The 25,020-nt window shown below is 36.2% G+C and overlaps 1 protein-coding gene across 1 annotated transcript in view; it reads left to right on the plus strand.

Moving 5' to 3' along the window:
* The window catches only part of LOC121373290 (sarcoplasmic calcium-binding proteins I, III, and IV-like), a 66,673-nt gene extending 46,268 nt beyond the window's left edge, over nt 1-20,405 (plus strand). Inside the window, exons 4-6 of the mRNA XM_041499823.1 lie at nt 11,935-12,073; nt 14,260-14,357; nt 19,692-20,405. Coding sequence (XP_041355757.1) covers nt 11,935-12,073; nt 14,260-14,357; nt 19,692-19,808 — 354 coding nt within the window. The 3' untranslated portion in view covers nt 19,809-20,405. The remainder of the gene's footprint in view (nt 1-11,934; nt 12,074-14,259; nt 14,358-19,691) is intronic.
* The last annotated feature ends 4,615 nt before the right edge of the window (nt 20,406-25,020 follow it).

The following is a 25,020-nucleotide window of genomic DNA, read 5'->3' on the forward strand; positions in this document are numbered from 1 at the left end:
ACAAGAAAGAATAAAGCAGGAAAAATATCTAGAAACAGAAATAATAAAAATGGAATCAGTATCTGGAACGATATAGGATAATAACGTTAAACTGTTATAGGACAAAAAACTAGATTTAGAAAATTTACATATTGAGAAAATAAAAGGCATTATTTTCAGGTGTAAAGCAAAATGGTATGAAGATGGTGAAAAAAATAGACAGTATTTTCTACATTTGGAAAAAAAGAAACTATATAAGCAAAAATATGGCGGAAATATTTAATGATAAAAATGTATTACAAACAGATAATGCAAATATTGTGAATATTTTTTATAAGAAATTACACTCCAGTTAAATAATTTTATTAATATTGACACAAAATTATTAGATATCGACAAAAAGGGTGAAGGACCTATTTCTTTTGAGGAATGTACTAAAGTGTTGCAAAATGTGAAAAATGGTAAAAGTCCAGGTTCAGACTGCTTAACAGTAGAATTCTATAAGTATCTTTGGAAAGATATTGGTATATATGTTTGGCGCTCAATCAATTTCGCTTATCAGTGTGGTAACGTTTCCAATTTTCTAAAACAAGGCATTATAACTTGTATCCCAAAAGAAGGTCGGGACAGATGGTATCTAACACACTGGCGTCCTGTAACATTATTAACTGTAGATCGTAAAATTGCTTCTAGCGTTATAGCCTTAGAATGAAAACTGTTTTGTCAAATATAATAAGTGAGTCTCAAACAGCATTTTTAAAAGGGAGATTTATAGGTGAAAATACTAGGGTTATATAAGATTTATTGAACTATTGTGACATAAATAAAATTCCATGTTTACTGCTTACGATTAATTTTGAAAACGCGTTCGAGACTGTTGAATGGGAACTTATAGACAAAACATTAGAAACATTTAACTTTGAACAGTCCTTTAGAAAATGGATAAAATTATTTTTGTATAATAGCAACAATGCGGTTTTAAATCTCGGCTATCTTTCAGATTTCTATAAATCCGAACGAGGCCGTAGGCAAGGCGACCCACTTTTACCATATGTATTCATTATATGTGTTGAGTTGCTGTCTGCTGCTGTCAAACATAATACGGAAATTAAGGGAATAAACACCAATAATCAAGAATATTGTATTTTTCAGTATGCAGATGACACTAACTTTACCTTAGATGGAGCAGAAAAATGCTTAACTGAAGTTATGAAAAGATCAGATGATTGTGCTTCTTGTTCAGGCCTTAAGATAAACACAGATAAAAGTACGGCAACATGGCAACATGGTTTGGTTCCACAATAAACTATAATGAACAGTTATGCCCACACATTCACTAAAATGGTCTAAAGAACCTTTTTAAATTATCGGCATAATAACGAGGGCTTAATGCAGAAAGGTGCAGTTTTCATAGTTTTGAGAGAATCAAGGTTTGACCAAGTATAAAAAGTTAAGTTATTATTTGTTTTAAAATAAACTGACATCAGCGCTTTAGCTTTAAGTGTTTACAAACTGAACTCTGTGACCTTTGCGATTTTTACCATATAAGGATCTTAGCACTTAGCACCTTTTTGCACAAATGATTTTCATCTAATCGAAAGTGCAGAAAGGGGCTATTCACCACTTGGAACCTTATTGCACACTCTAATTATGTGTTGTTATGTCTGAAAATAGCACTTGTCACTTGCCATTTTGTCACATAATTCTTTGATACACCACACTTAAGGGTAAAAATATAATTATTACACAATAAAAGTCTAATTAATGCACATGTTAAATTTTATGAATCCCTAATTCAGTTCTGCTTTAGTCTTACATACAACACAGCGCATAATTGATTATCAAAGTTATGTAACACTGTAATAATCTACAAACACATAGAATCTGAATAAAACATTCGTATCTAGTTTGATTGTAAACAATTCAGATAATTAACTTGAATACATGACTAGTTTCCTTATATTGATATTATGGTTAAAGTAATTTGTAAATTTAGGTCTGAATACAGCATCAAATGTCAGTATATTTTGGTTTGCAAATACAATGAAAATTTAGTACATTTTATAATTATAAGCAGTCCAGACTCTATCTCCTATTCAGAGTCATTCTCTGATTCATCAGTAATGGGGATGGGGATTCTATCTTTTGTTGATTTGGTATTTGGCATGTCCATGTAGTATCCATGAAACTCTTCTGGGAATATCTTCTTCGTTCATAATGTTAACACGTCTTTCTACGCCTCAGTTTTGAATTGTAGCATTTCTGAAGCTCAGTGCCGGTGTCTAGTGGACGAGCCTCGCTTCTTGTTGATGCATGTATCTTTATTTCCAGGAAATTGGCCTTATCAAAACTGTAATTTATAAAGATACTTTTAGGTTCTTCGCGGCGAACTTGTACACAGACAAGTTTCAGCCACTGAATTCTTTCTCCAGATGTTGCAACTTTGAAATTTGGACAAAACATCTTTACAAATGTTTTGAAGTCCAGGACGTCTCCAAATGTCAGTGGAACCGTGATGTATGGATTTCTTTTTCTGGCCATTGCCACTACCGTGTGCCACTGAGACGGTGAAAAAAGGACGTCCTGTCCCTGCATGTTCAATTGTTGTACGGATGAATCACATTCCATTTGTGAGTGGCCAGATTGAAGGAATTTGTGATTCAACCTTCTTAATGTTTTGTTCTTCATCATGCAGTACAGAAGTGAGGAAGCAATGTACTGATTCCGATTCTGTCCTCCACATGCATCGGAATAGTACGTTATTTTCTCTATGTGTTTCGAGGAAGCACATACAGAAAATTTATTTTTCAAAAGACAAGTTGCTATCTCGCTTGAACCCCGTTTACCTTGGGTTTCATCCCACAGATGGCAGATGCCATGGCCATCACCAAGTGAATATATTGACAAGTTGTACGTACACAGTTTACGTGTGCAGCACAACTCACCAATAAGTGAACATGGTGTTGTTAACACTGCCTGAAGATCAAATGTGGCAACATAAAATGTCTTGTCTAATTTAGCTCTTTGTTTGTCATTTTCTGTTTCTTCTCTTGCTTTAAGTATTTTTGTTCTGATGAAATGCATACTGTTCTTCCTGGTCATCAGCATTGGTTTCTGAAAATGTCATGGCATTGTACCTATTGCACAAGAAACAATCTTTGGTTTAAAAAATTAGATATTGTAATTCTCACAAGATATTTTCTTGTATGAACACAGAGACACTGCCTTGATGTTTTTTGCTTTGCAAACATCACTGTATAGCTGCCACATTTTTGTAATGCTAAGATACTCTGCTAGATATTTTTTCTTTGTGTCTTTCCTGCAAAATGTGCTTCCGTTGTTGGAAATGATTTCATGTGGTCATGCACAGATTTGATCAAATAATTTGGTATTCCTCTCTGGTAAAAGTCACTATAAATTCCATGTTGTTTCTTCTTTATGGCACAGTCAACTGTAGTTTTACCAATACAAAATGTTTGAAGAAAAACGCGAATCTGTGTGTCATTTGCAATCATTTGATACTGTCGAAATGTCGATCTTTGATCTTTTGAACGGACTGGTGTGACCTCTTCTACCAACTGACAAATGTAATTTCTCTGAAGTTCAAAAGCGCCTAAACTATAAAAACAATCAAACACTTCTTTTCTTTCCTCTTCCAGAATATTATCTTGGCATTTAAATCTGCATTTTCCACAGTTAACTGGTGTAACTGTTTTTTTCTGAAACAATTTTTCCAGTGCAGAAAATTCTGTTCTGTTTTTGTTTGTTTCTTTTTCATTCTGCTGGATTTCTCTTCTTTCGACTTGAATACGGTTTCTTTGAACTTACGAATAGTGCTAGTTTGTGTGATGTTACTTTTGTATGAGCTGCTGATGGTGAATAAGCTGGTAATGGAGAATGAGGTGGTGAATGCATCGGTGTGTTTTCAGCACAATTTGCATCTACTGCATTGATACTAGTTTGGGTACATGGGTTTTGCTGCTCGTCGCATGTCCGTGTATTCTGCTGAGGTATGGTGTTACTACTTTGTGCATGACAAACTGCATCATAGCGTTCTTAATCCCGCACGGCCAGTTATGCAAGATGAATACACTGACTGGACACTTTCTCTGAGATATCAGGTTGAATATCTTGCACAGGTGTTTCTATCCTGCTGGAAAATATTCTAACGACCTGTTTGTAAATGTTTCCTATAGCAACAGGGACACAGTTGGACAATATTTCTTTCCAATGACCATCCAGAGACAATAGTTCTAATTCTTTGAAAAAGACAGCTTCTATCTCGTTTTCAGACAAACCATCCTCATTTACTATATAACCTATGTAATTGCCGACAGTTTCTTTAATATGAACACACGCACGTTGGCGAAGGGTATGCGTCTCTATCTGGTCTCCTGTTGATTTCAATACAGCACTCGTTTTAGCTCGTTGCCTTGTAAGAGTATATCAAGTCTATCTTTGTGATATTTTCTATTTATGTCTGCATGATGTTTCTCTTATAGATCTTTTCTTTCTGTTGATCTGTAAGTTAGTTAGTTATCTTTCTCTTCATCCGTTCTTTTACTACATCAGATGGTATTTGTTTTCTTGATACATTATTTTTTTTTTTTTTTGTAATATGTTTTCTTCTTCTTTTTCATGCTTTGTCTCTATTTTGAAATCCCTGTAATTGAGATATTACGCCTGTGAAATAAGCATCACTACTGACAGGTTTGTCACTATCAGAGGAATCAATTTCTGATCAAGATGGGATGTACGTGGTATTGTTGTTACTGTCAATGAACTCTGTTTCCTCACCTGAATTGTCAGGTAGACATAGTTTTTTTCCACAGATCTGAGATTTCGTTGTTTTGTAATAGTACCATTACGTGGATTATTAATCTGCCGTTTCAGCTGTGTCAATGAAATATTTTCATCTTCATCCATAGAGGAACTACCCTTTAAATCTAATGTGTCACTGCTAGGTGAATTATTTTTGATAATATGCCTTTCATCATCTGATTCATTTAGTGATGTGTATTTTTCGTCTTGCTGTACAGGTGGTCCTGTAATGGGATGCATGTCATCTCTGTTTTCATTTGTCATTTTCCAACATTTCTTCAGTGGAATACAAAAGAGTTTGATTCTCCAAAAGCTGTATTTTAGGATCTGGTGTTAGCTTAGCTGTTTTGACTACTGTTTCCAGAAAGACATCATTGTTTTCATTAGCTTGAACCAGTGCATAGTAATCGTCATCACTCCATTCATCTTCATTTTCCTGTGTGGACAAAAGTAATTCATAATTAGCATCTATATTGAAATTAGTATAATAATTATGAACTTACATCTTTAATTTTGAACTTTTTATAATTATATTATTTATGTTTACTTTTATTTTTCACAAGTCAGTTCAAATTAAGTAAGGCTAGCGATAATATACAGTTTTATGCATTCATAACGGCAATACATTGCAAATTAAAAAACAACATACAAAGAAACTAAAAAAACACTAAAAAAACAAAAAAAACAAAACAATATAATTATTGTGGAATTTATTTCTATAGTGTCAACTTACCTTCAGATTAGCCATGCACAAGCCCCAATCAAAAGACAACATTCTAGCCAATACAAAAACAACCGTCTGGAATAAGAGCATACAACTGAGTGAACAATAGATAGTAATATTTTCTCCAAGATCACATTCCACATCTTTTTCAAAGGGAATGGTTAACATACTCAATGATGCTAATGTTATCTTATTTATTTGACCTAATTCCTGAAAACAATAAAACTCTGTCTGACACATGTGGCACTGTATTGCTCTTATAAAACCTGAACAGGGTATAAAGTGATCTGTACAGAAAGGGGGTAAGTACCACTTGGCACCTTCTTGCACTAACTATTTTGTTGATATGTACTTAGCACCTTTTTACATAAACTAATTAATCATTACCTAATTAAGATACAAACGTGAGTCTTTGTCACAATATGAACAACGTAATTTGGAATAATGCGACCCTCACACATCAAAAACTGCACTTAGCACCTTTCAGCATTCACTCCTCGATATAACCGGCCTCGGTGGCGTCGTGGTAGGCCACCGGTCTACATGCTGGTAGGTACTGGGTTCGGATCCCAGTCGAGGCATGGGATTTTTAATCCAGATACCGACTCCAAACCCTGAGTGAGTGCTCCGCCAGGCTCATTGGGTAGGTGTAAACCACTTGCACCGACCAATGATCCATAACTGGTTCAGTAAAGGCCATGGTTTGTGCTATCCTGCCTGTGGGAAGCGCAAATAAAAGATCCTTGCTGCTAATCGGAAAGAGTAGCCCAGGTACTGGCAACAGCGGGTTTCCTCTCAATATCTGTGTGGGCCGTAACTATATGTCTGACGCCATATAACCGTAAATTAAATGTGTTGAGTGCGTCGTTAAATAAAACATTTCTTTCTTTCACCCCTCGATATTTTCAACGGATCTCCAGAAAAAGTGTTCACTTAACTTTGAAAAACAACTACAGGTATGTAAAGGGAGAGCAGGATTATATTTTCGTGGTCAAAAAGAGTATTTACTATTAATGGTAAACTAATTACTATAAAGTCACAAATTCTTCCACTTTTTACACATTTATTTATTGCTCTTCCAAACCCAGATAATTTAATTTTCAAACAATTCAATACATTATACAAATTTATCTGAAATGGTAAAAGAGACAAAATTAATAGAAATTGACTAATTAATGAGTATAAACATGGAGGACTTAAAATGATTGATCCTTTGTCATTTTGCACATACTTAAAAGTAACATGGGTAAAATACTAATAACATCAGATGGTTTGTGGCAAAACTTGACCAAGACAATATTCACAACTTTGGTAGTTTAGACTTTTTTTATTTTCATTTCAGAAAACCCCCCAATTACTTAAGATATCAAAATGAACCCAAAATGTATTCTGGAATGATGTAATCAATAATGATGCATTACTACAGGAAAATTAATTTTAAATTGAAAACCAATTTATACAAACCTCACTACTAAATTTTATTCCACCTAAATTAATACAAGAGTTCCTACATTTGTATGAAAATGGTCTAAAATCGATATGTGATTTATTTACACCGAATGGTATGATGAAGCGATTAATAAGAGTTAAAAATTAAGATAACCTAAATGGCAATTATTTACTATACTTTAAACTACTTTCATATATTCCAAAATATTTGTTACGCAAAATAAAATGACATATGCTAACTTTAGAAACCCCATATTATGATAATATTTTTAAAATAATGCAAAAATCGAAAAGCTGTAAATTTATTAACTATTTTTATATGAAGTCAAAAGTATTTCCTACATATTGCGAATAAATGGTCACACAAACTTACTGGAAATATTACTGAAGGTCATTTGTCAAAATATTTTGAAATGATAAAACATATTACCCCTGACATTAAAACTTCAAACTTTCAATTCAAGCTTATACATCGTATTTTGACAACAAATACCTATACCAAAAACATTTGAAATATGGCTCGAAACAAAGATAGGATCAGTTATTAAATTAAATATTCAAGATGTTTTACTGGGTAACCCTAGGCAAAGCATTTTAATAAATCATCTACGTGTTATACTGAAAATATACATATATAGTTGTAAACATAAAGAAAAACTACCAAAATTTATGGAAGCTCTTAGTTTTATACAATATTATCGAACAATATTTTTTTTCTTTTTTATTGTACCATGAAGACCGCTTCACAGAAAAATGGGGCATTTTACCTATTTAAAATTAATACTATAAACGATTATAATGAGTCCATCAATTCAACTTAGTTTATTTTTACGCTAATGGAAACATCCTTTCAGCTGGAGATAAAACATTTACTTAATTTTCTTATTAATGTAATTGTCCTCCATGACTTTTCCGATCCCTATCATGTAATGGATGTGCATAGCTATTTTTTTCATTTTTAATATTTTGCGATGCTCTTTCTTCTAATAATAGTTCTTATGTATATATGTGTGTGTTTAATATACCCAAGCCACATGGGTATATATCACGGATGTAAATGTGACATTTCATGGAAATAAACGTTTTGAATTTTTTTTTTTATATATATGTATGTATGTATGTACGTATGCATTGATGTGTGAATATCTATATATTGTATGTTAGTCGAGGTTGACTGTTACATACATAGATATTAACGCATTGGCACAGGTGATAATTAAATCCTTTCTGGTCGCACAAATTGTCCCATGCTGTTGCTGGGACTCGAACCTGTAGCACCGAATCGCCCGCAAATTGCGAGACTAATCACGATGCGCTCTGAGCTATCGAGGCATCCATAAAACAGGATGCTCTTTAACTCAACCACATGCATGGGGCCTACAATCTACGCGGTCGATCCCGTTTACGTGCACGAAACTGGGTAGACCTGGCACTGGCTAGTATGTCATGACGTATGAATATCTATATATTGTATGTATGTTGAGGTTGACTGTTACATACATAGATATTAACGCACTGGCACAGGGGATAATTAAATCCTTTCTGGCCTCACAAATTGTCCCATGCCGTTGCTGGGACTCGAACCTGTGGCACCGAATCGCCCGCATACATACACACATACATATATACATACATACATACATACATACATGCACACACTAATAATAATTAAAACACCCTAACAAACAAACAAAACAAAACAAAACAAACAAACCAACAAAACAAAATAGGAGCGTATATGGAAGGGCGGGGTTACGGATTGTGTTCCACAGTTGGAAGGTGAATTGATAAAACTGCCTCATTCCACCCACCCCCATGCGTATCCGTTAGGAACGTGGTGGTATAAAAATAATACACGAGCACCCGTTAGGAACGTGGTGGTAATAAACAATAATACACGAGTACCCGTTAGGAACGTGGTGGTATAAACAATAATACACGAGTACCCGTTAGGGACGTGGTGGTAATAAACAATAATACACGAGTACCCGTTAGGAACGTGGTGGTATAAACAATAATACACGAGTACCCGTTGGGGACGTGGTGGTAATAAACAATAATACACGAGTACCCGTTAGGAACGTGGTGATATAAACAATAATACACGATTACAGGTTGGGGACGTGGTGGTATAAACAATAATACACGAGTACCCGTTAGGAACGTGGTGGTAATAAACAATAATACACGAGTACCCGTTAGGAACGTGGTGATATAAACAATAATACACGAGTACCCGTTGGGGACGTGGTGGTATAAACAATAATACACGAGTACCCGTTGGGGACGTGGTGGTAATAAACAATAATACACGAGTACCCGTTGGGGACGTGGTGGTATAAACAATAATACACGAGTACCCATTGGGAACGTGGTGGTATAAACAATAATACACGAGTACCCGTTGGGGACGTGGTGGTAATAAACAATACACGAGTACCCGTTAGGAACGTGGTGGTATAAACAATAATACACGAGTACCCGTTGGGGACGTGGTGGTATAAACAATAATACACGAGTACCCGTTGGGGACGTGGTGGTATAAACAATAATACACGAGTACCCGTTGGGGACGTGGTGGTAATAAACAATAATACACGAGTACCCGTTAGGAACGTGGTGGTATAAACAATAATACACGAGTACCCGTTAGGAACGTGGTGATATAAACAATAATACACGAGTACCCGTTACGTGGTGATATAAACAATAATACACGAGTACCCGGTGGGAAAGTGGTGATATAAACAATAATACACGAGTACCCGTTAGGAACGTGGTGGTAATAAACAATAATACACAAGTACCCGTTGGGAACGTGGTGGTATAAACAATACACGAATACCCGTTAGGGACATGGTTATATCATAAACAATAATACACGTACATGTTGGCAAGTGTATTATTGTTTATACCACCATGTTCCTAACGGACACTCGTGTATGATTGTTACACTGCTAGGTACAATACGAGTGTATTATTGTATTTCTGGCATATTGATTTATCAACCAGATTTAAAATACGAGAAACTAGAGAAAATATTAAATGTGATATATACATGGATATTCAGGACGACTACAGCTTTTAATAGTCAATTTTTCCTTCATGTTGAACAATATTCCTTCTGCTCCAGAATTTGGTGTCTATATTTCGCAACTTATGAGATACCTTAGGCTGTGTTCCTGTGAGCTCTATCCTGTGCAAGGTTTCTAAACTAGTCTTGCTAGTAAGCAATCGCGACTTTATCTATCGTCCTTTTCCACTTTGCCTTGCGGAGAGATGCGATTTTGATATTTGAATACGATTTTTTTTTTCGTTGAAATGTCTCCACAACTGGACAAAGGCCGTGGTATGTGCTTTCCTGTCTGTGGGGAAAGTGCATATAAAAGATCCCTTGCTGCGTTAGGAAAAATATAGCGGGGTTCGTCTGATGACAACGAGTGAGAATTATCAAATGTTTGACATCCAATAGCCGATTATTAATAAATTAATATGCTTCAGCGGTGCGGTTAAACAAAACATACTTTGTTTTCTTCTTTTTTTTTTGTTCAAATGTAGTACTTTTATTTCCCAGACAATTCACTTAAAAATCAAAATACAAAAGCCAACAACGAAAGTTAACTGGATTCCAAAATAGCTTGAACATGTATTAACATACATAAGTGACAGAGCAATCAACTGTCTAGAAAAGTGGAATTTTCGTGTATGTTTTCCAGAATTATGTAACAGTAGGTTATACTGCAGAATTTATAAAATGTAATTGCTTTACAGATTTATAATATTAAAACACACCAGCTATTTTAATATGTTGTGTTTATTTTATCAATATCACTTTATCAGTGGTAATTTGTATACTATATGTTTTGTGGTGAATTGTTTTTACAATAAAACATTTATATATATGTATATCACTTAATATCTTACATTTTCAGTGCAATCAAAGTATGTGATATTTTTCAGATCACATACTTTAAGAATTTGATAACTCGTTTGATAGTCGAGGTCTCGGCACTAGGTTTATTGACATTTAAGCAAACGTACTTGGGTGACACTACATGATTGACGTATGCATTCATAGTCATCAAATAAAAACATTTCAATGGCAATTTGACACTGAAAGCTGTCCAGCGTTCAGAAAACAAAAAACGTTAGGCATAACTTTATTTTGATGTAAGGACGTCCAAAATGACGTCATTCGAGTTTGCTGTCATTTCCATTCAAAAATACACCACGCCACATATTCTTACGTCATTCAAATATCTAGTAATGGCGGACTGGAAATAAAGTTGTACACGTTGTATTAAGCTTGAGTTTATATGATAAAGAGATTATTACCCTCGTGTATTTCGGTATCGTCAATATCACATATTAGGAATAAAAATAATGTATTATGCTCGCCAGGGGCTCGCATAATACAATTTGTATTCCTAATATATGATATTGACGATACCGAAAAACACCCTGGTAATACCCCCCCCCCCCCTCTCTCTCTTTCTCTCTCTCTCTCTCTCTCTCTCTTTCTCTCTACACACACACACACACACACACACACACACACACACACACACACACACACACACACACGTAACAACACGCATTTAACAACAATTCTAATTTACAGTAACGCATTTAAATGTTCACATATAACAACCATTTTAATTAAGAAAAAACATTTAAATATACTCGCACTTAGCAGCACACACAACAAACATTATAATTAACAATAACATTTAAACATTTACACTTTACACACATTGTTTCTGTTTACAAGATAACAAGGTGTCGAAGGAAATAAAATTGAAGTGTTTTTGTTCACAGGATGACAAGGTGACGAAGGAAGTCATATTGAAATGTTTTTGTTGACATGATAACAAGGTGTCGAAGGAAATCAAACTGTAGTGTTTTGTTGACAGGATAACAAGTTGACGAAGGACGTCATATTGAAGTGTTTTTGTTGACAGGATAACAAGGTGACGAAGGACGAGTGGCTCAAGATGTGGTCGTCGTGTGTGGGCGACCTCAGCACTGACGGCGATAAGGGATTTCCAGACTGGCAGAAAAACTACATGGAGTTTATGTTTACAGTCAACGACACCTCAGGTTTGCTCTGCGTGTGTGCTTTATATCTATCTATCTATCTATCTATCTATCTACGTACGTACGTACGTACGTACGTACGTACGTACATACGTATGCATGTATATACACACACACACACACACACACACACACACACACACACACACATATATATATATATATATATATATATATATATATATATATATATATATATATATATATATACACATGGGTAAGCTATAGGATAATTATTAATTCTGTTAAGACAGAGAGAGAGAGAGAGAGAGAGAGAGAGAGAGAGAGAGAGAGAGAGAGAGAGAGAGAGAGAGAGAGAGAGAGAGAGAGAGAGAGAGAGGGGGGGGGGGGGTAGAGAGAGGGTGAGTGTGTGTATGAAATAGGGAGGTCGCCACAATTAATCATATGATCGGTCCCTAATCGCCACCACTAGTCGCACAATTACCTACGATTGATCTTGTGATCTATCTTCACCAATCGTTGGTGATCCCACGACCACGTGTACCACCAATCGTACAATGACCTACCACCAATTTTAAGGGCAATTGCAGTTTGCGATCGCAAATGGAGATCGTAACAAACATTGTCGACAGGTCCTATCTCGGCCAAATTGCCACCAATCGCACGATCCAGAAAATGTACGATCCAGTGTGACTGAGGCTTAAGATGATCGTTTCCTAGTGAATACTAATACCCCTGTCACACTGAGGGATACAACAACTTACGACAATTTACTATCGTCTGCGACTGCGGATCGCGAAAAATCGTAGAAAAATCGTGCGACAAGTCATCAGTTGTCGTGGATCGTCTTGAGTGGTGCCACGAGCAAAATCAGTCGCAGCGAGGTTTTCGAACATGTTCAAAAACCTGGCTGCGACCGATGTGATCGTATCTTATCGTAGGAAGGTCAGCGGTGCTCGTACGATGGTCTTGCTCTTGCTCTCCAGTCTCACGATTGCTCGCGCGACTTGTCGGGGTATTACTGTACGACCGTCGCACCATCGTCGCGCGATTATGAGTGACAGTCGCACGACGATGCGTGACTAGTTGTGCGCCTAGTCGTGCACAGTCGCGCATCGTCGTGCGATGGTCGTACAATTAGTCGTGACTTCCCTCGGCAGGGGAAGTTGCTGGGGCCTTGGAGGTCTTGCCCTTTCCTTTGGATGTGTCACTAGTCTTATTGCCTAGAGGACCCATCTTCAGTCTTCAGTACTGGCTTGATGTGTACGCTATGGATATGCTGTGAGAACTGTTGACTCTGTCTGGCGGACGCCGTAGTTATAGTCGCTTAACAATCGTGCGAACAGTCGCACGACTAGTTGCGATCGGTTGCAACCGGTCGCAAGCTGCCACGACGCTTCGCACGACCAGTCGTAGGTAGTCGTGCGACTGGTCGTTGACAATCGTAGGTAGTCGTGGGTGATCGTATGACGCACGTGCGACCAGTCGTGCGATTAGTCTCCAACAAGTCGCAGACCAGTCGGCGACAGGTCCTATAGTCTGACCGGAACCCATCGATCGCAGAAAACAAACCCACGACCGTCCACAACCGCCCTCGATCGCACGACCGCCGAGGTCGCGGACAATCGCATTGTAAGTGTGACTGGGACATTAATACATTACACCTTGTACTGCATTCTAGTATTAAAGTGTTTTAATACACTGTTTTGTGTTGTTATGTGTTAGGTTTAGTATTATAGTGTGTTTTAATACACTGTATTGTTATATATTAGGTTTAGTATTATAGTGTGTTTTAATACACTGTTTTGTGTCTTCAGGTGTTGGTTTTAGAATTATAGCGTGCTTTTTAATACACTGACTATTTCATATTTTTGTATGTTAGGTTTAGTATCATTGTGTGTTGTAATACATGGGTTTTTTAATACACTGTATTGTATTTTTAGATGCTAAGTTAGTATTATAGTTTGTTTTAATACACTGTATCGTGTTTGTATATGCTAAGTTAGTACTATAGTGTGTTTTAATGCACTGCGTCATGTTTTTAGATGCTAAGTTACTATTATAGTTTATTTTAATACACTGTATCGTGTTTTTATATGCTAACTTAGTAGTATAGTGTGTTTTAATACACTGCGTCATGTTTTTATATGCTAAGCTAGTACTATAGTGTGTTTTTTTATGCTAAGTTAGTGTCATAGTGTGTTTTTACAAACTGTTTTTTGTTTCAGGTGATGGATTCATTGACAAGAGTGAATACACTACACTCTATACTGCGTTTGGAATAGACAAAGCAACTTGTGAAACGACCTTTGACAGACTGGCTCAGGTAAGGTGCACCCTGGGACGTACCAGTAACAATAGAACAACCAACACCTGTTGAAGTGTGATTATATGGCATAGGTGGCATGTACACGTATGTATGCAAGTATGTATGCATGTATGCATGTCTGTGTGTATATATGGCGCAAGGGATAATTAAATTCTTTGTGATCTCACAAATTGTCCCATGCCATTGCTGGGACTCGCACCTGTGGAACCGAATTGCCCGCAAATTGCAGGCTAAGCACGATGCGTTTTGAGCTATCGGGACATCCATAAAAAAGGATGCTCTTTAACTCAACCACATGCATGGGGTCTGCCAGTTATGCGGTAGATTCCGCTTACGTGTATGAAACAGTGGGCAAACCTGGCACTGGCTAGTATGTATCGATGACGCATAACCATTTATATGTCGGGTTTGACTATTACATACATAGATATTAACGCACTGGGGCAGGGGATAAGTAAATCTTTTCTGGCCGCACAAATTGTCTCATACCATTGTTGGGCCTCGAACCTGTGGCACCGTGTCGCCCGCGACATGCAGACTTGCCACGATACACTCTCAGCTATCGAGTAATCCTTAAAAATAATGCTCTTTAACTCAGCCATATGCATGGGGCCTACAATCTGTGCGGTCGATCCCGCTTACGTGCATGAAACAGCAGGCAGACCTGGCACTGGCTAGTATGTATTGATGTATGAATCTTGTATGTATGTTGAGGTTGACTGTTACATACGTAGATATTAACGCACTGGGGCAGGGGATAAGTAAATCCTTTCTGGCCGCACAAATTGTCTCATGCCGTTGCTGGGCCTCGAACCTGTGGTACCGAGTCGCCTTCAACTTGCACACTTGCCACGATACGCTCTCAGCTATCGAGTCATCCTTAAAAATAATGGTCTTTAACTCAGCCATATGCATGGGGCCTACAAGCTACGCGGTCGACTCCGCTTACGTGCATTAAAGAGTAGGAAAACCTGAGGCCTTATTCACAAAGCACACGTAGCCGTTGACGTAGATGCAAGCTTCCCGTAACACCACCTAAGGATTGGTGTTGTGTTCAGAGATTACACCGCTATTACAGCCAATGAGCGACGTGTAGGCGAATTTAGTTCTATGAAAAAGAGTACCTCTTTTCTTTATTTTATTATGTTGGTGTCTGAACAGACTTGACAGTATAATTATAGAATATTGGATGGGTAACATTGCATCTTGATTTTGGCATATCAAACTGACAGAGGCATATCTGCTTAGCTACAGGCAAGACCATTGTTTACAGTGCCTGTCTTACATATTTTTAACGAGAGTTGCCTCACCTCCATTACTCCATTTCCCAAGGAGTCTGGATAATTGAAGTTGCAGGTGGCGAAGTATCAATTTTATTTGCTTAAATCCTGTCACAGAGGCTGCTCTCTTCATGTCAGGTAGTATATAGCACCTACTGTTAATAGTATAGTTAGTGCTTGACTTTATGTTTGTATTGCCACCAAAGTATAATCAATAGTGGTGAGATACCTTCACGAAACAAAGTAAAAAGTAAAGTTTTATTTTATTTAACGACGCCACTAGAGCACATTTATTTTTTTATCTTATCATTGGCAATTGGACGTCAAACATATGGTCATTCTGACACTGTTTTATTAGAGGAAACCTGCTGTCGCCACATAGGCTACTCTTTTACGACAGGCAGCAAGGGATCTTTTATTTGCGCTTCTCACAAGCAGGATAGCACAAACCATGGCCTTTGTTGAACCAGTTATGGATCACTGGTCGGTGCAAGTGGTTTACACCTACCCATTGAGCCTTGTGGAGCACTCACTCAGAGTTTGAAGTCGGTATCTGGATTAAAAATCTCATGCCTCGACTGGGATCCGAACCCAGTACCTACCAACCTTGAGACCGATAACCTAACCATGACGCCACCGAGGCCGGTCCTTCACGAAACAGTCACAACTATACGTGTGCCCGTGAAGTAGACGTAAACTTACGCGAGTTTCGAACCTCACGCTTACTTACGCTTTAAATGCATATTGTCACAGACCACTGACCTATTACATCGCCTAGCAAAAAAAATTTTTTTTATATATATATATATATATATATATATATATATATATCTTTCATTTGTCCCTAAATATACTTTATTCAACCATCTACGGAACCACCATACTCCACTTATTAATGATATTTTGTAAAAAGAATTGAATTATGGCAATGGTCCATAATTCAAAAACTAACATTGCTGAGAGGGTTGGCATGGATTTCACTCCATCATGGTGTAGTTAAAGTGATGCAATAACTAGATTTGGTCTGTAAACATTAATGTAATTTTGATTTATTATTCATTTTTAGAGAAATAAGGTCTTTAAATCTGTGACAGTATGCCTTTAATATGACAACATGGCAGTATTTCTTCTAAGTCAACGGCGAAAAAACCCATGGATGGTCCGTCGCCAACCAGTTTTCCCCGACCGTTTACGTCCACCCAGGGACAGATACAGATTATTTCTTGGTAGGGTATCCGACTTGTAAAACAGGCATCGAAATTATTAAAAGATACTCTAACTCGCTTCATTATTTTGTATGACAATCTGCCCAAGAGACATCTTCCATGAAAGACACAAAAAAAAAAAAAAAAAAAAAAAAAAAAAAAAAAAAAAAATGGAGACATTTCAGAGATGAAGGGGTTGCTCCACCCTAACACCCGCCCTGGATACGACGATTTAGAATGCCCCCGAAAGTAATTAGACCAATGATGAACGTGTGAGTGACTGCTTGGGTAATAAATAGTTTTAATCGATATGCATTCTATGAAGAGACACCAGAGGCGGATATAGGGGGGGGGGGGGGGGGGGATTGGGGGGGGGGGGGGCATAGGGGTCCGGGCATGCCTAAATTTTTGCGACTGTTACAATTTTATTATATATTAATTTTCATCATTTGTTTTACGATACCCTCCAAACCTCCCCCAAAGTTCCACTGTGTCATTGGGCCCCCCTAATGGATTTTTTGAATCCGCCACCACCTAGCCCAACCCAGGCGAATGATAGAATGTAAATGTAAATTTCTCATAGCCTACTCATTTTAATTTTTTTTAAAGTGAGTTTGTTTTGTTTAACGAAACCACTATACCCCATTTATTTATTAATCATCGGCTATTGAATGTCTAACAGTTGGTAATTGTGACAGGTAGTCTTATATGAAAAACACGCTACACTTTGCTATTAGGAGAACGGAATACTGTGTATGCTCTATTCCACAGACAGGATGGCACATACCACGGTCTTTGACATACCAGTCGAAGTGCACTGGCTGTTTGTTAAGGTATTTTGGTGGGAGGTTAGGGCAACTTGGGAATATTTTTGTAAAGTTCGATTTTTTTTTATGCTAAAAAAAATAAAAAAATAAAAAAATAAAAATAATATAAATAATAAGTTAAACCTGTGGGGCTGTGTTGCATTCTCAAAATGTGGCTATAGAGTCAACACTAAATACTGTTAGAACGTGAATTGTTAACAGAATCAATACTTGTTTTTGTTAATTATCATATATTCATGCGAACACGATACAATTAGTGATTTGTTTTGGCAAAAGACATGCGATAAATATAAAGTGCATTACTTGATATTGCAAATAAAACCAAATTATATACGCAGCAAAGTACGACAGTGATCAAATGTTTATCACAAAAACGTCTACAGATTGTTTATTTATTATATCTAAAATTTCAATGTGTGGCAATTTATCAGTTCATAATGTATATGAATACCTGCGCTTGGCAGTTTTGAAATACAATTAAACATACGTTTTAACTTTCACAGATCTGTCTACATGACAAAAACAGTTTAAACAAGATATTAAGGAGTTTTCAAATGATCTTCCGACATGAAACGCACTGCTATCAACTTTGAATGGTATTGTAATAAATGGCGGGGAACGAAAACAACTAGATATGCTAAATTAGCCATTGTCGTACCATAGATGTGTACATGAAATTGTCTGAAAACGTGAAAGAGACCCACACATTTAACGCCAATAAGGTTATCATAGTGTACATTAATAATTAACATATCTCATTCAGTTGAGTTGACATGACTTTTCAAAAAGCAGATGTATTTTGTGAGAGACATTTTTAAATATACTGCCAGACATTTTTAAAAGATGCATTTAATATTTTGTTTTACTTCATATTATAAACATCTTTAGTAGCGCACATGTATATTCATCATTTGTATTTACAGTTAATCGTTAGTTTTAATAATTATAGTATTTTTGTGACTTTATAAAATTGGTCACTTCAATGTAAGGGCCTAAAATTGTATAATCTATTATATGTTCGTATGTGATCACTGTTATGAATTAATAATCAATTGATGGTCATCTATTGAAAACCATGCGATGAGAATGCAATGCAAACAACAACTGCACAATTATATTGTCAACTTATGTATGCTGTTTAATACATATATGCATATACTTTCTTACATAGGAAGTCACATTCCTTTGTGGCACCCCGCCAGGCGTTGTCTATTTTTTAGTTGTATTGCAAGGAAATCAAAGCGCTGATGACCTATTATAAAAGCTTAATAAATATCAAAATATTAACTAGAGACTGCAGCGTTGAAGAAGATGTATTCTATGTTGGGATTCGAACCTGTGGCACAAAATTATGTATGTGTTGATGTATGTATGTATGTATTGATGTATGAATATCTATATATTGTATGTATGTCGAGGTTCACTGTTACATACATAGATAGTAACGCACTGGCGCAGGGGATAATTAAATCCTTTCTGGACTCACAAATTGTCCCATGCCGTTGCTGGGACTCGAACCTGTGGCACCGAATAGCCCGCAAATATGTATGTATGTATTGATGTATGAATATCTATATAGTGTATGTATGTCGAGGTTGACTATTACATACATAGATATTAACGCACTGGCGCAGGGGATAATTAAATCCTTTCTGGCCTCACAAATTGTCCCATGACGTTGCTGGGACTCGAACCTGTGGCACCGATTCGCCCGCAAATTGCAAGGCTAACCACGATACGCTCTGAGGTATCGAAGCTTCCATAAAAAAGGAAGTTCTTTAACTCAACCATGTATGTATGTATGTATGTATGCATGTATGCATGTATGTACGTATTTAAATGTATAAAAATCCTTTTTTTTGCTTGTAAAAGGTAGCGGGTTTTCTCTGATGGCTACGTGTCAGAATTAATCAATGTGCAACAAAACCAACTTTAACTTTTCACTTTATGTACATATTGAGTACATGTCGGGTTTGACTAGTAAATGCATATATATCTATATATTGTTGTGTGTTTCAGGGAACGAATGGGAAAATATCTAAAGAAGATTTTAAAACCCTGTGGAAGGAATATTTTGTTTCGAATGACAGGAACGCAAGAGGTAATTTCCTGTTTGGAAAACCTCCATCAGCCTGAACCATTCATCTATTCCCCGACACTCATCTGTTGTCTGTAATCATCGATTTGATTGGCGGGCTACAGTGCTCTTTGTAATCATCGATTTGATTGGCTCTCTACGACGAACTGTCTTACTTGTTCATTTGTTGTCAGATTTTATACGATTGGCCATAGGCCAGCCTCTCTCTCAATATATATTGTCAGAACCAATCAAACGCGCCCTTGATTGTTCATGTGATGTGTGCATAATACCTTGTTGCAACCTTTCATATAAAAATGGTGGCCCATAAACAATTAAAAAAGATAACCCTACTAAACCTTACTAAATATGAAATTGTCTAAAACGCATGAGACTGTAAGTGTGATATTTCACACCCATTACTATGTGAATATGTGTTACCTTCACGGAAGAGTTTAGGTGGAATATTGTTAAAATAGAAACAGATTGAACATTGTTTAAACTTTACACTGCAGGTGGCAAATATCCAGGTAGTAATGGGTGTGAAATATCAATTTAAAAAAAAAACCCAAAACCCCCCCAAAACCCCGCCACAAACATGGATGATAATGAGATGAATGGTGAAGCCGCATTATTTCCATTTCGGTATGTGACTACTTGACAGGTCCGTGCTCCACGCTTGCTGTCAGTTGAGCTATCTCGGTATCACCCAAGCCCGGGGTACACGGAACCTGCAGTGCATGCCGGGTAATCATTCCCCATGTGGGGTCATACACTCGAGAGACACACCCATATTCGCACCCGTGAAGTGGGTGAAACTCGGTGTATGTGCCCTTAACACCTACCCATTGAGCCTAGCGGTGCACTCACTCTGGGTTGAAGTCTGTACTGGCATGAAAAATCCCCCATTGTCTCAGGTGGGATACGAACCCAGTACCTACCATCCAGAAGTCTGATGGCATAAGAAATATCAAAGTTACAGTCCGCATATTTTTAAAAATTAAATCTATATCCAGTAGGGTTATCGTTATTTGGGGGAGGGGGCCACCGATATATGTATGCATGTATTAGTATTCGTATTTGTATTTTAAATATGTTATTAAATGCTTTGATTTACCTTTTCTTTCAACTTGGTCATTTTCCCAGGTTTCAAATGTCGTAAATGATTTCATTATCATTGTATCATTTCGTATGGGCACACTGGATTGTCAGTTAGGAGATAACTATATTGCATTTGACTATTTGCGGACGTTAATGCTGGTTTTACTATCGTAAATTGAACTTGACTGGTGACGCGTAGCGGGGACCGTAACGGATATTTGCGACTGTAAAACCTAAATTAACGCCCGCAAATAGTCAAATACAACATAGTTATCCCCCTTTTAATTCAATAAGTACATCTAAGAACAAAGAAATTCGTTTAAGTAATAATTGTTCGTAATGAACGCAACGTTAACAAAAAAGCTGACCACTACGATCGTGTTTCCAGTCATGCGCATCCCTATTAGGTGACGTCACACCCATATTAGGTGACGTCACATCCCTGTTGGGTGACGTCACATCTCTGTTAGGTGGCATCACACACACGTTTATAAACAGCGTTTACGTCATTAAATTTAAAGGAACTCGCATTTTGCTTAAAAAAGATTCAATGATGACGTTTTAAACGTATGTACGAGTATCTAAGCATTGAGTAGTAGCGTATGAATATGTAAATAGGCTCTTGGGAAATGCTCCAAATGCTCCAAAAGCGTTAAGGCTGGTTTCACTGCAGCACATGTATTTCATTGGTCAGGTGAAGTACAGTTTGAGAATTTAACCATTTTAAATAGTAACTTGTAATCAAGAGAAGTGCATTTTCATTTTAAAACTACTTTAAATAGTAGCTTTTAATGAAGTAAAGTGCGTTTTGATTGTATAACCATTTTAAATAGTGACGTTTAATTAACTAAAGTGCATTGAGATCGAATAATCAGTTAACTAGTAACATTAAATCATGTCTTATTCGTGTTTTACTGTATAACCACTTTAACTAGTATCCTTTAATCACATGCAATGCGTTTTGAATATATAACCACCTTAACCAGTAAATTTTTTATGTGAATTGCGTTTTGAATATATAACCACCTTAAATGGTAACATTTTTATGTGAATTGCGTTTTGAATATATAACAGCTTAAATGGCAACATTTTTATGTGAAATGCGTTTTGAATATATAACCACCTTAAACAGTAACATTTTTATGTGAAGTGCATTTTGAATATATAACACCTTAAACAGTAACATTTTTTATGTGAAATGCGTTTTGAATATATAACCACCTTAAATAGTATTTTTTTTTTATGTGAAATGCATTTTGAATATATAACACGTTAAATAGTAGCATTTTTATGTGAAGTGCATTTTGAATATATAACACCTTAAATGGTAACATGTTTATGTGAAGTGCATTTTGAATATATAACACCTTAAATAGTAACAATTTTATGCGAAATGCGTTTTGAATATATAACCACCTTAAATAGTAAATGTTTTATGTGAAATGCATTTTTAATATATAACACGTTAAATAGTAACATTTTAATGTGAAGTGCATTTTGAATATATAACACCTTAAATGGTAACATATTTATGTGAAGTGCATTTTGAATATATAACACCTTAAATAGTAACAATTTTATGTGAAGTGCGTTTTGAATATATAACCACCTTAAATAGTAACATTGTGATGTAAAGTGCATTTTGAATGTGTATCCACTTTAAATGGTAAACTGTTTATGTGAAGTGCATAATTAATGTTTAACCACTTTAAACAGTAACATTTTTATGTGAAGTGCATTTTGAATGTGTAAAAAACAGTAACATTTTTATGTGAAGTACATTTTTAATATACAACCACATTAAATAGTAACATTATTATGTGAAGTGCGTTTTGAATGTTTAACCACTAGGGCCTATATATGGTAATGTTTAATAATGTAAAAAAAAAGTAATTGTTAATCAAGTGAAGTGCATTTGGAGTATATAATCAATATCAAAGTAACTTTTAATCTAGAGAAGTGCATTTGGAGTATATAACCACTTTAAATAGTAACTTTTAATCAAGTGAATTGCGCTTGGATTCTATATCCACCTGCATATCCAACATGTATTTCACAACACACATTTTAAAACTATTATCCGGCAAAAAATAAATATGTTAAGCCAACAATAACAACAACAACAATATGATAAAATAATAACATAATAAATATAACAATAACAACACCGGCCTCGGTGGCGCAGTGATTAAGCCATCGGACTACAGGCTGGTAGGTACAGGGTTCGCAGCCCGATACCGGCTCCAACCCAGAGCGAGTTCTTAAGGGTTCAGTGGGTAGGGGTAAGGCCACTACACCCTCTTCTCTCTCACTAACCACTAACAAACTAACAACTAACCCACTGTCCTGGACAGACAGCCCTGAGGTGTGTGCCCAGGACAGCGTGCTTGAACCTTAATTGGATATAAGCACGAAAATAAGTTATAAGTGGACAGAGTAAGCGCGAGTCATATTTTCATTACACGTGCACATTCCAGTGTGTCTAACCCTAACCCTAACCCTAACCTAACCCTAACCCTAACCCTAACCCTAACCCTGCACAATCTAATGTGTCTTACTTATGAGTAGATTCGAAAACATGGTTTTAATTTGTCTATGATCTGACTTAGTTAATTATAGTTTTAGAAATACTGTTTTAATTTGTCTATGATCTGACTTAGTTAATTAAAATCTTAGAAATAATATTTAATTTCTCTATGTTGTGACTTATTTAATTACTGTTTTAGAAATAATGTTTTAATTTGTCTAGGTTGTGATTTATTTAATTAAATATTTAAAAATAATGTTTTAAGTTTGTGTCTATGATGTGACATTCAGTTCAACAAATACGTAGGAGTATTATAAGTATGCGTCTATGACTCTATGAGGTGACACTCAGTTCAATAACGACTTAGAAAAAAGTATTTTAAGTAAGTGTTGTCTATGACTCTATGTTTTGACTCACTGACAACTATTTAGCGAGTGTATTTTAATTTATTTATGATGTGAAACATTTACTTATAGATGTTTTAATTTATCTACGGTGTGATTCTCTGTTAATTACATATTTAGAAAGGATGTTTTAATTTATCTACGGTGTGATTCTCTGTTAATTAAATATTTAGAAAGAATGTTTTAATTTGTATATGACGTTACTCAGTTAACATTTAGAAATAATGTTGTTTAAATCTCTCTATGGTGTGACTCCCACTTTATTAAAGATTCTAAAATATGATTTTAATTTGTCTGTCGTGTGACTGTTGGGTAATTCAAGGAATAGTCATACGGCTGTTCACTAAAGTCGAGATTCCATCCTCACAGACACACTAACATAGAACATGTTGCAATCATTGATTCCAATCCATTCGCACAGACACACTAACATAGAACATGTTCTAAACATTGATTCCAGTCCATCCTCACAGTCACACTAACATAGAACATGTTCTAATCATTGATTCCAGTCCAACCTCACAAACACACTAACATAGAACATGTTCTAATCATTGATTCCGGTCCGTCCTCACAGACACAATAACATAGAACATGTTCTAATCATTGATTCTAGTCCGTCCTCACAGACACACTAACATAGAACATGTTCTAATCATTGATTCCGGTCCAACCTCACAGACACACTGATAGAGAACATGTTCTAATAATTGATTCCAGTCATCCTCACAGACACACTAACATAAAACATGTTCCAATAATTGATTCCAGTGCAACCTCACAGACACACTAACATAGAACATGTTCTAATCATTGATTCCAGTCCATCCTCGGACACACTAACATAAAACATGTTCTAATAATTGATTCCAGTGCAACCTCACAGACACACTAACATAGAACATGTTCTAATCATTGATTCCAGTCCATCCTCAGACACACTAACATAGAACATGTTCTAATCATTGGTTACAGTCCATCCTCACAGACACACTAACATAAAACATTTTCTAATCATTGATTCCATTCCATCCTCACAGACACACTAACATAGAACATGTTCTAGTCATTGATTCCATTCCATCCTCACAGACACACTAACATAGAACATGTTCTAGTCATTGATTCCATTCCATCCTCACAGACACACTAACATAGAACATGTTCTAATAGTTGATTCCAGTCCATCCTCACAGATACACTAACATAGAACTTGTTCTAATCATTGATTCCAGTCCA

The sequence above is a fragment of the Gigantopelta aegis genome, chromosome 5, assembly GCF_016097555.1.
Source record: "Gigantopelta aegis isolate Gae_Host chromosome 5, Gae_host_genome, whole genome shotgun sequence".
NCBI classification, from domain to species: Eukaryota; Metazoa; Mollusca; class Gastropoda; order Neomphalida; family Peltospiridae; genus Gigantopelta; species Gigantopelta aegis.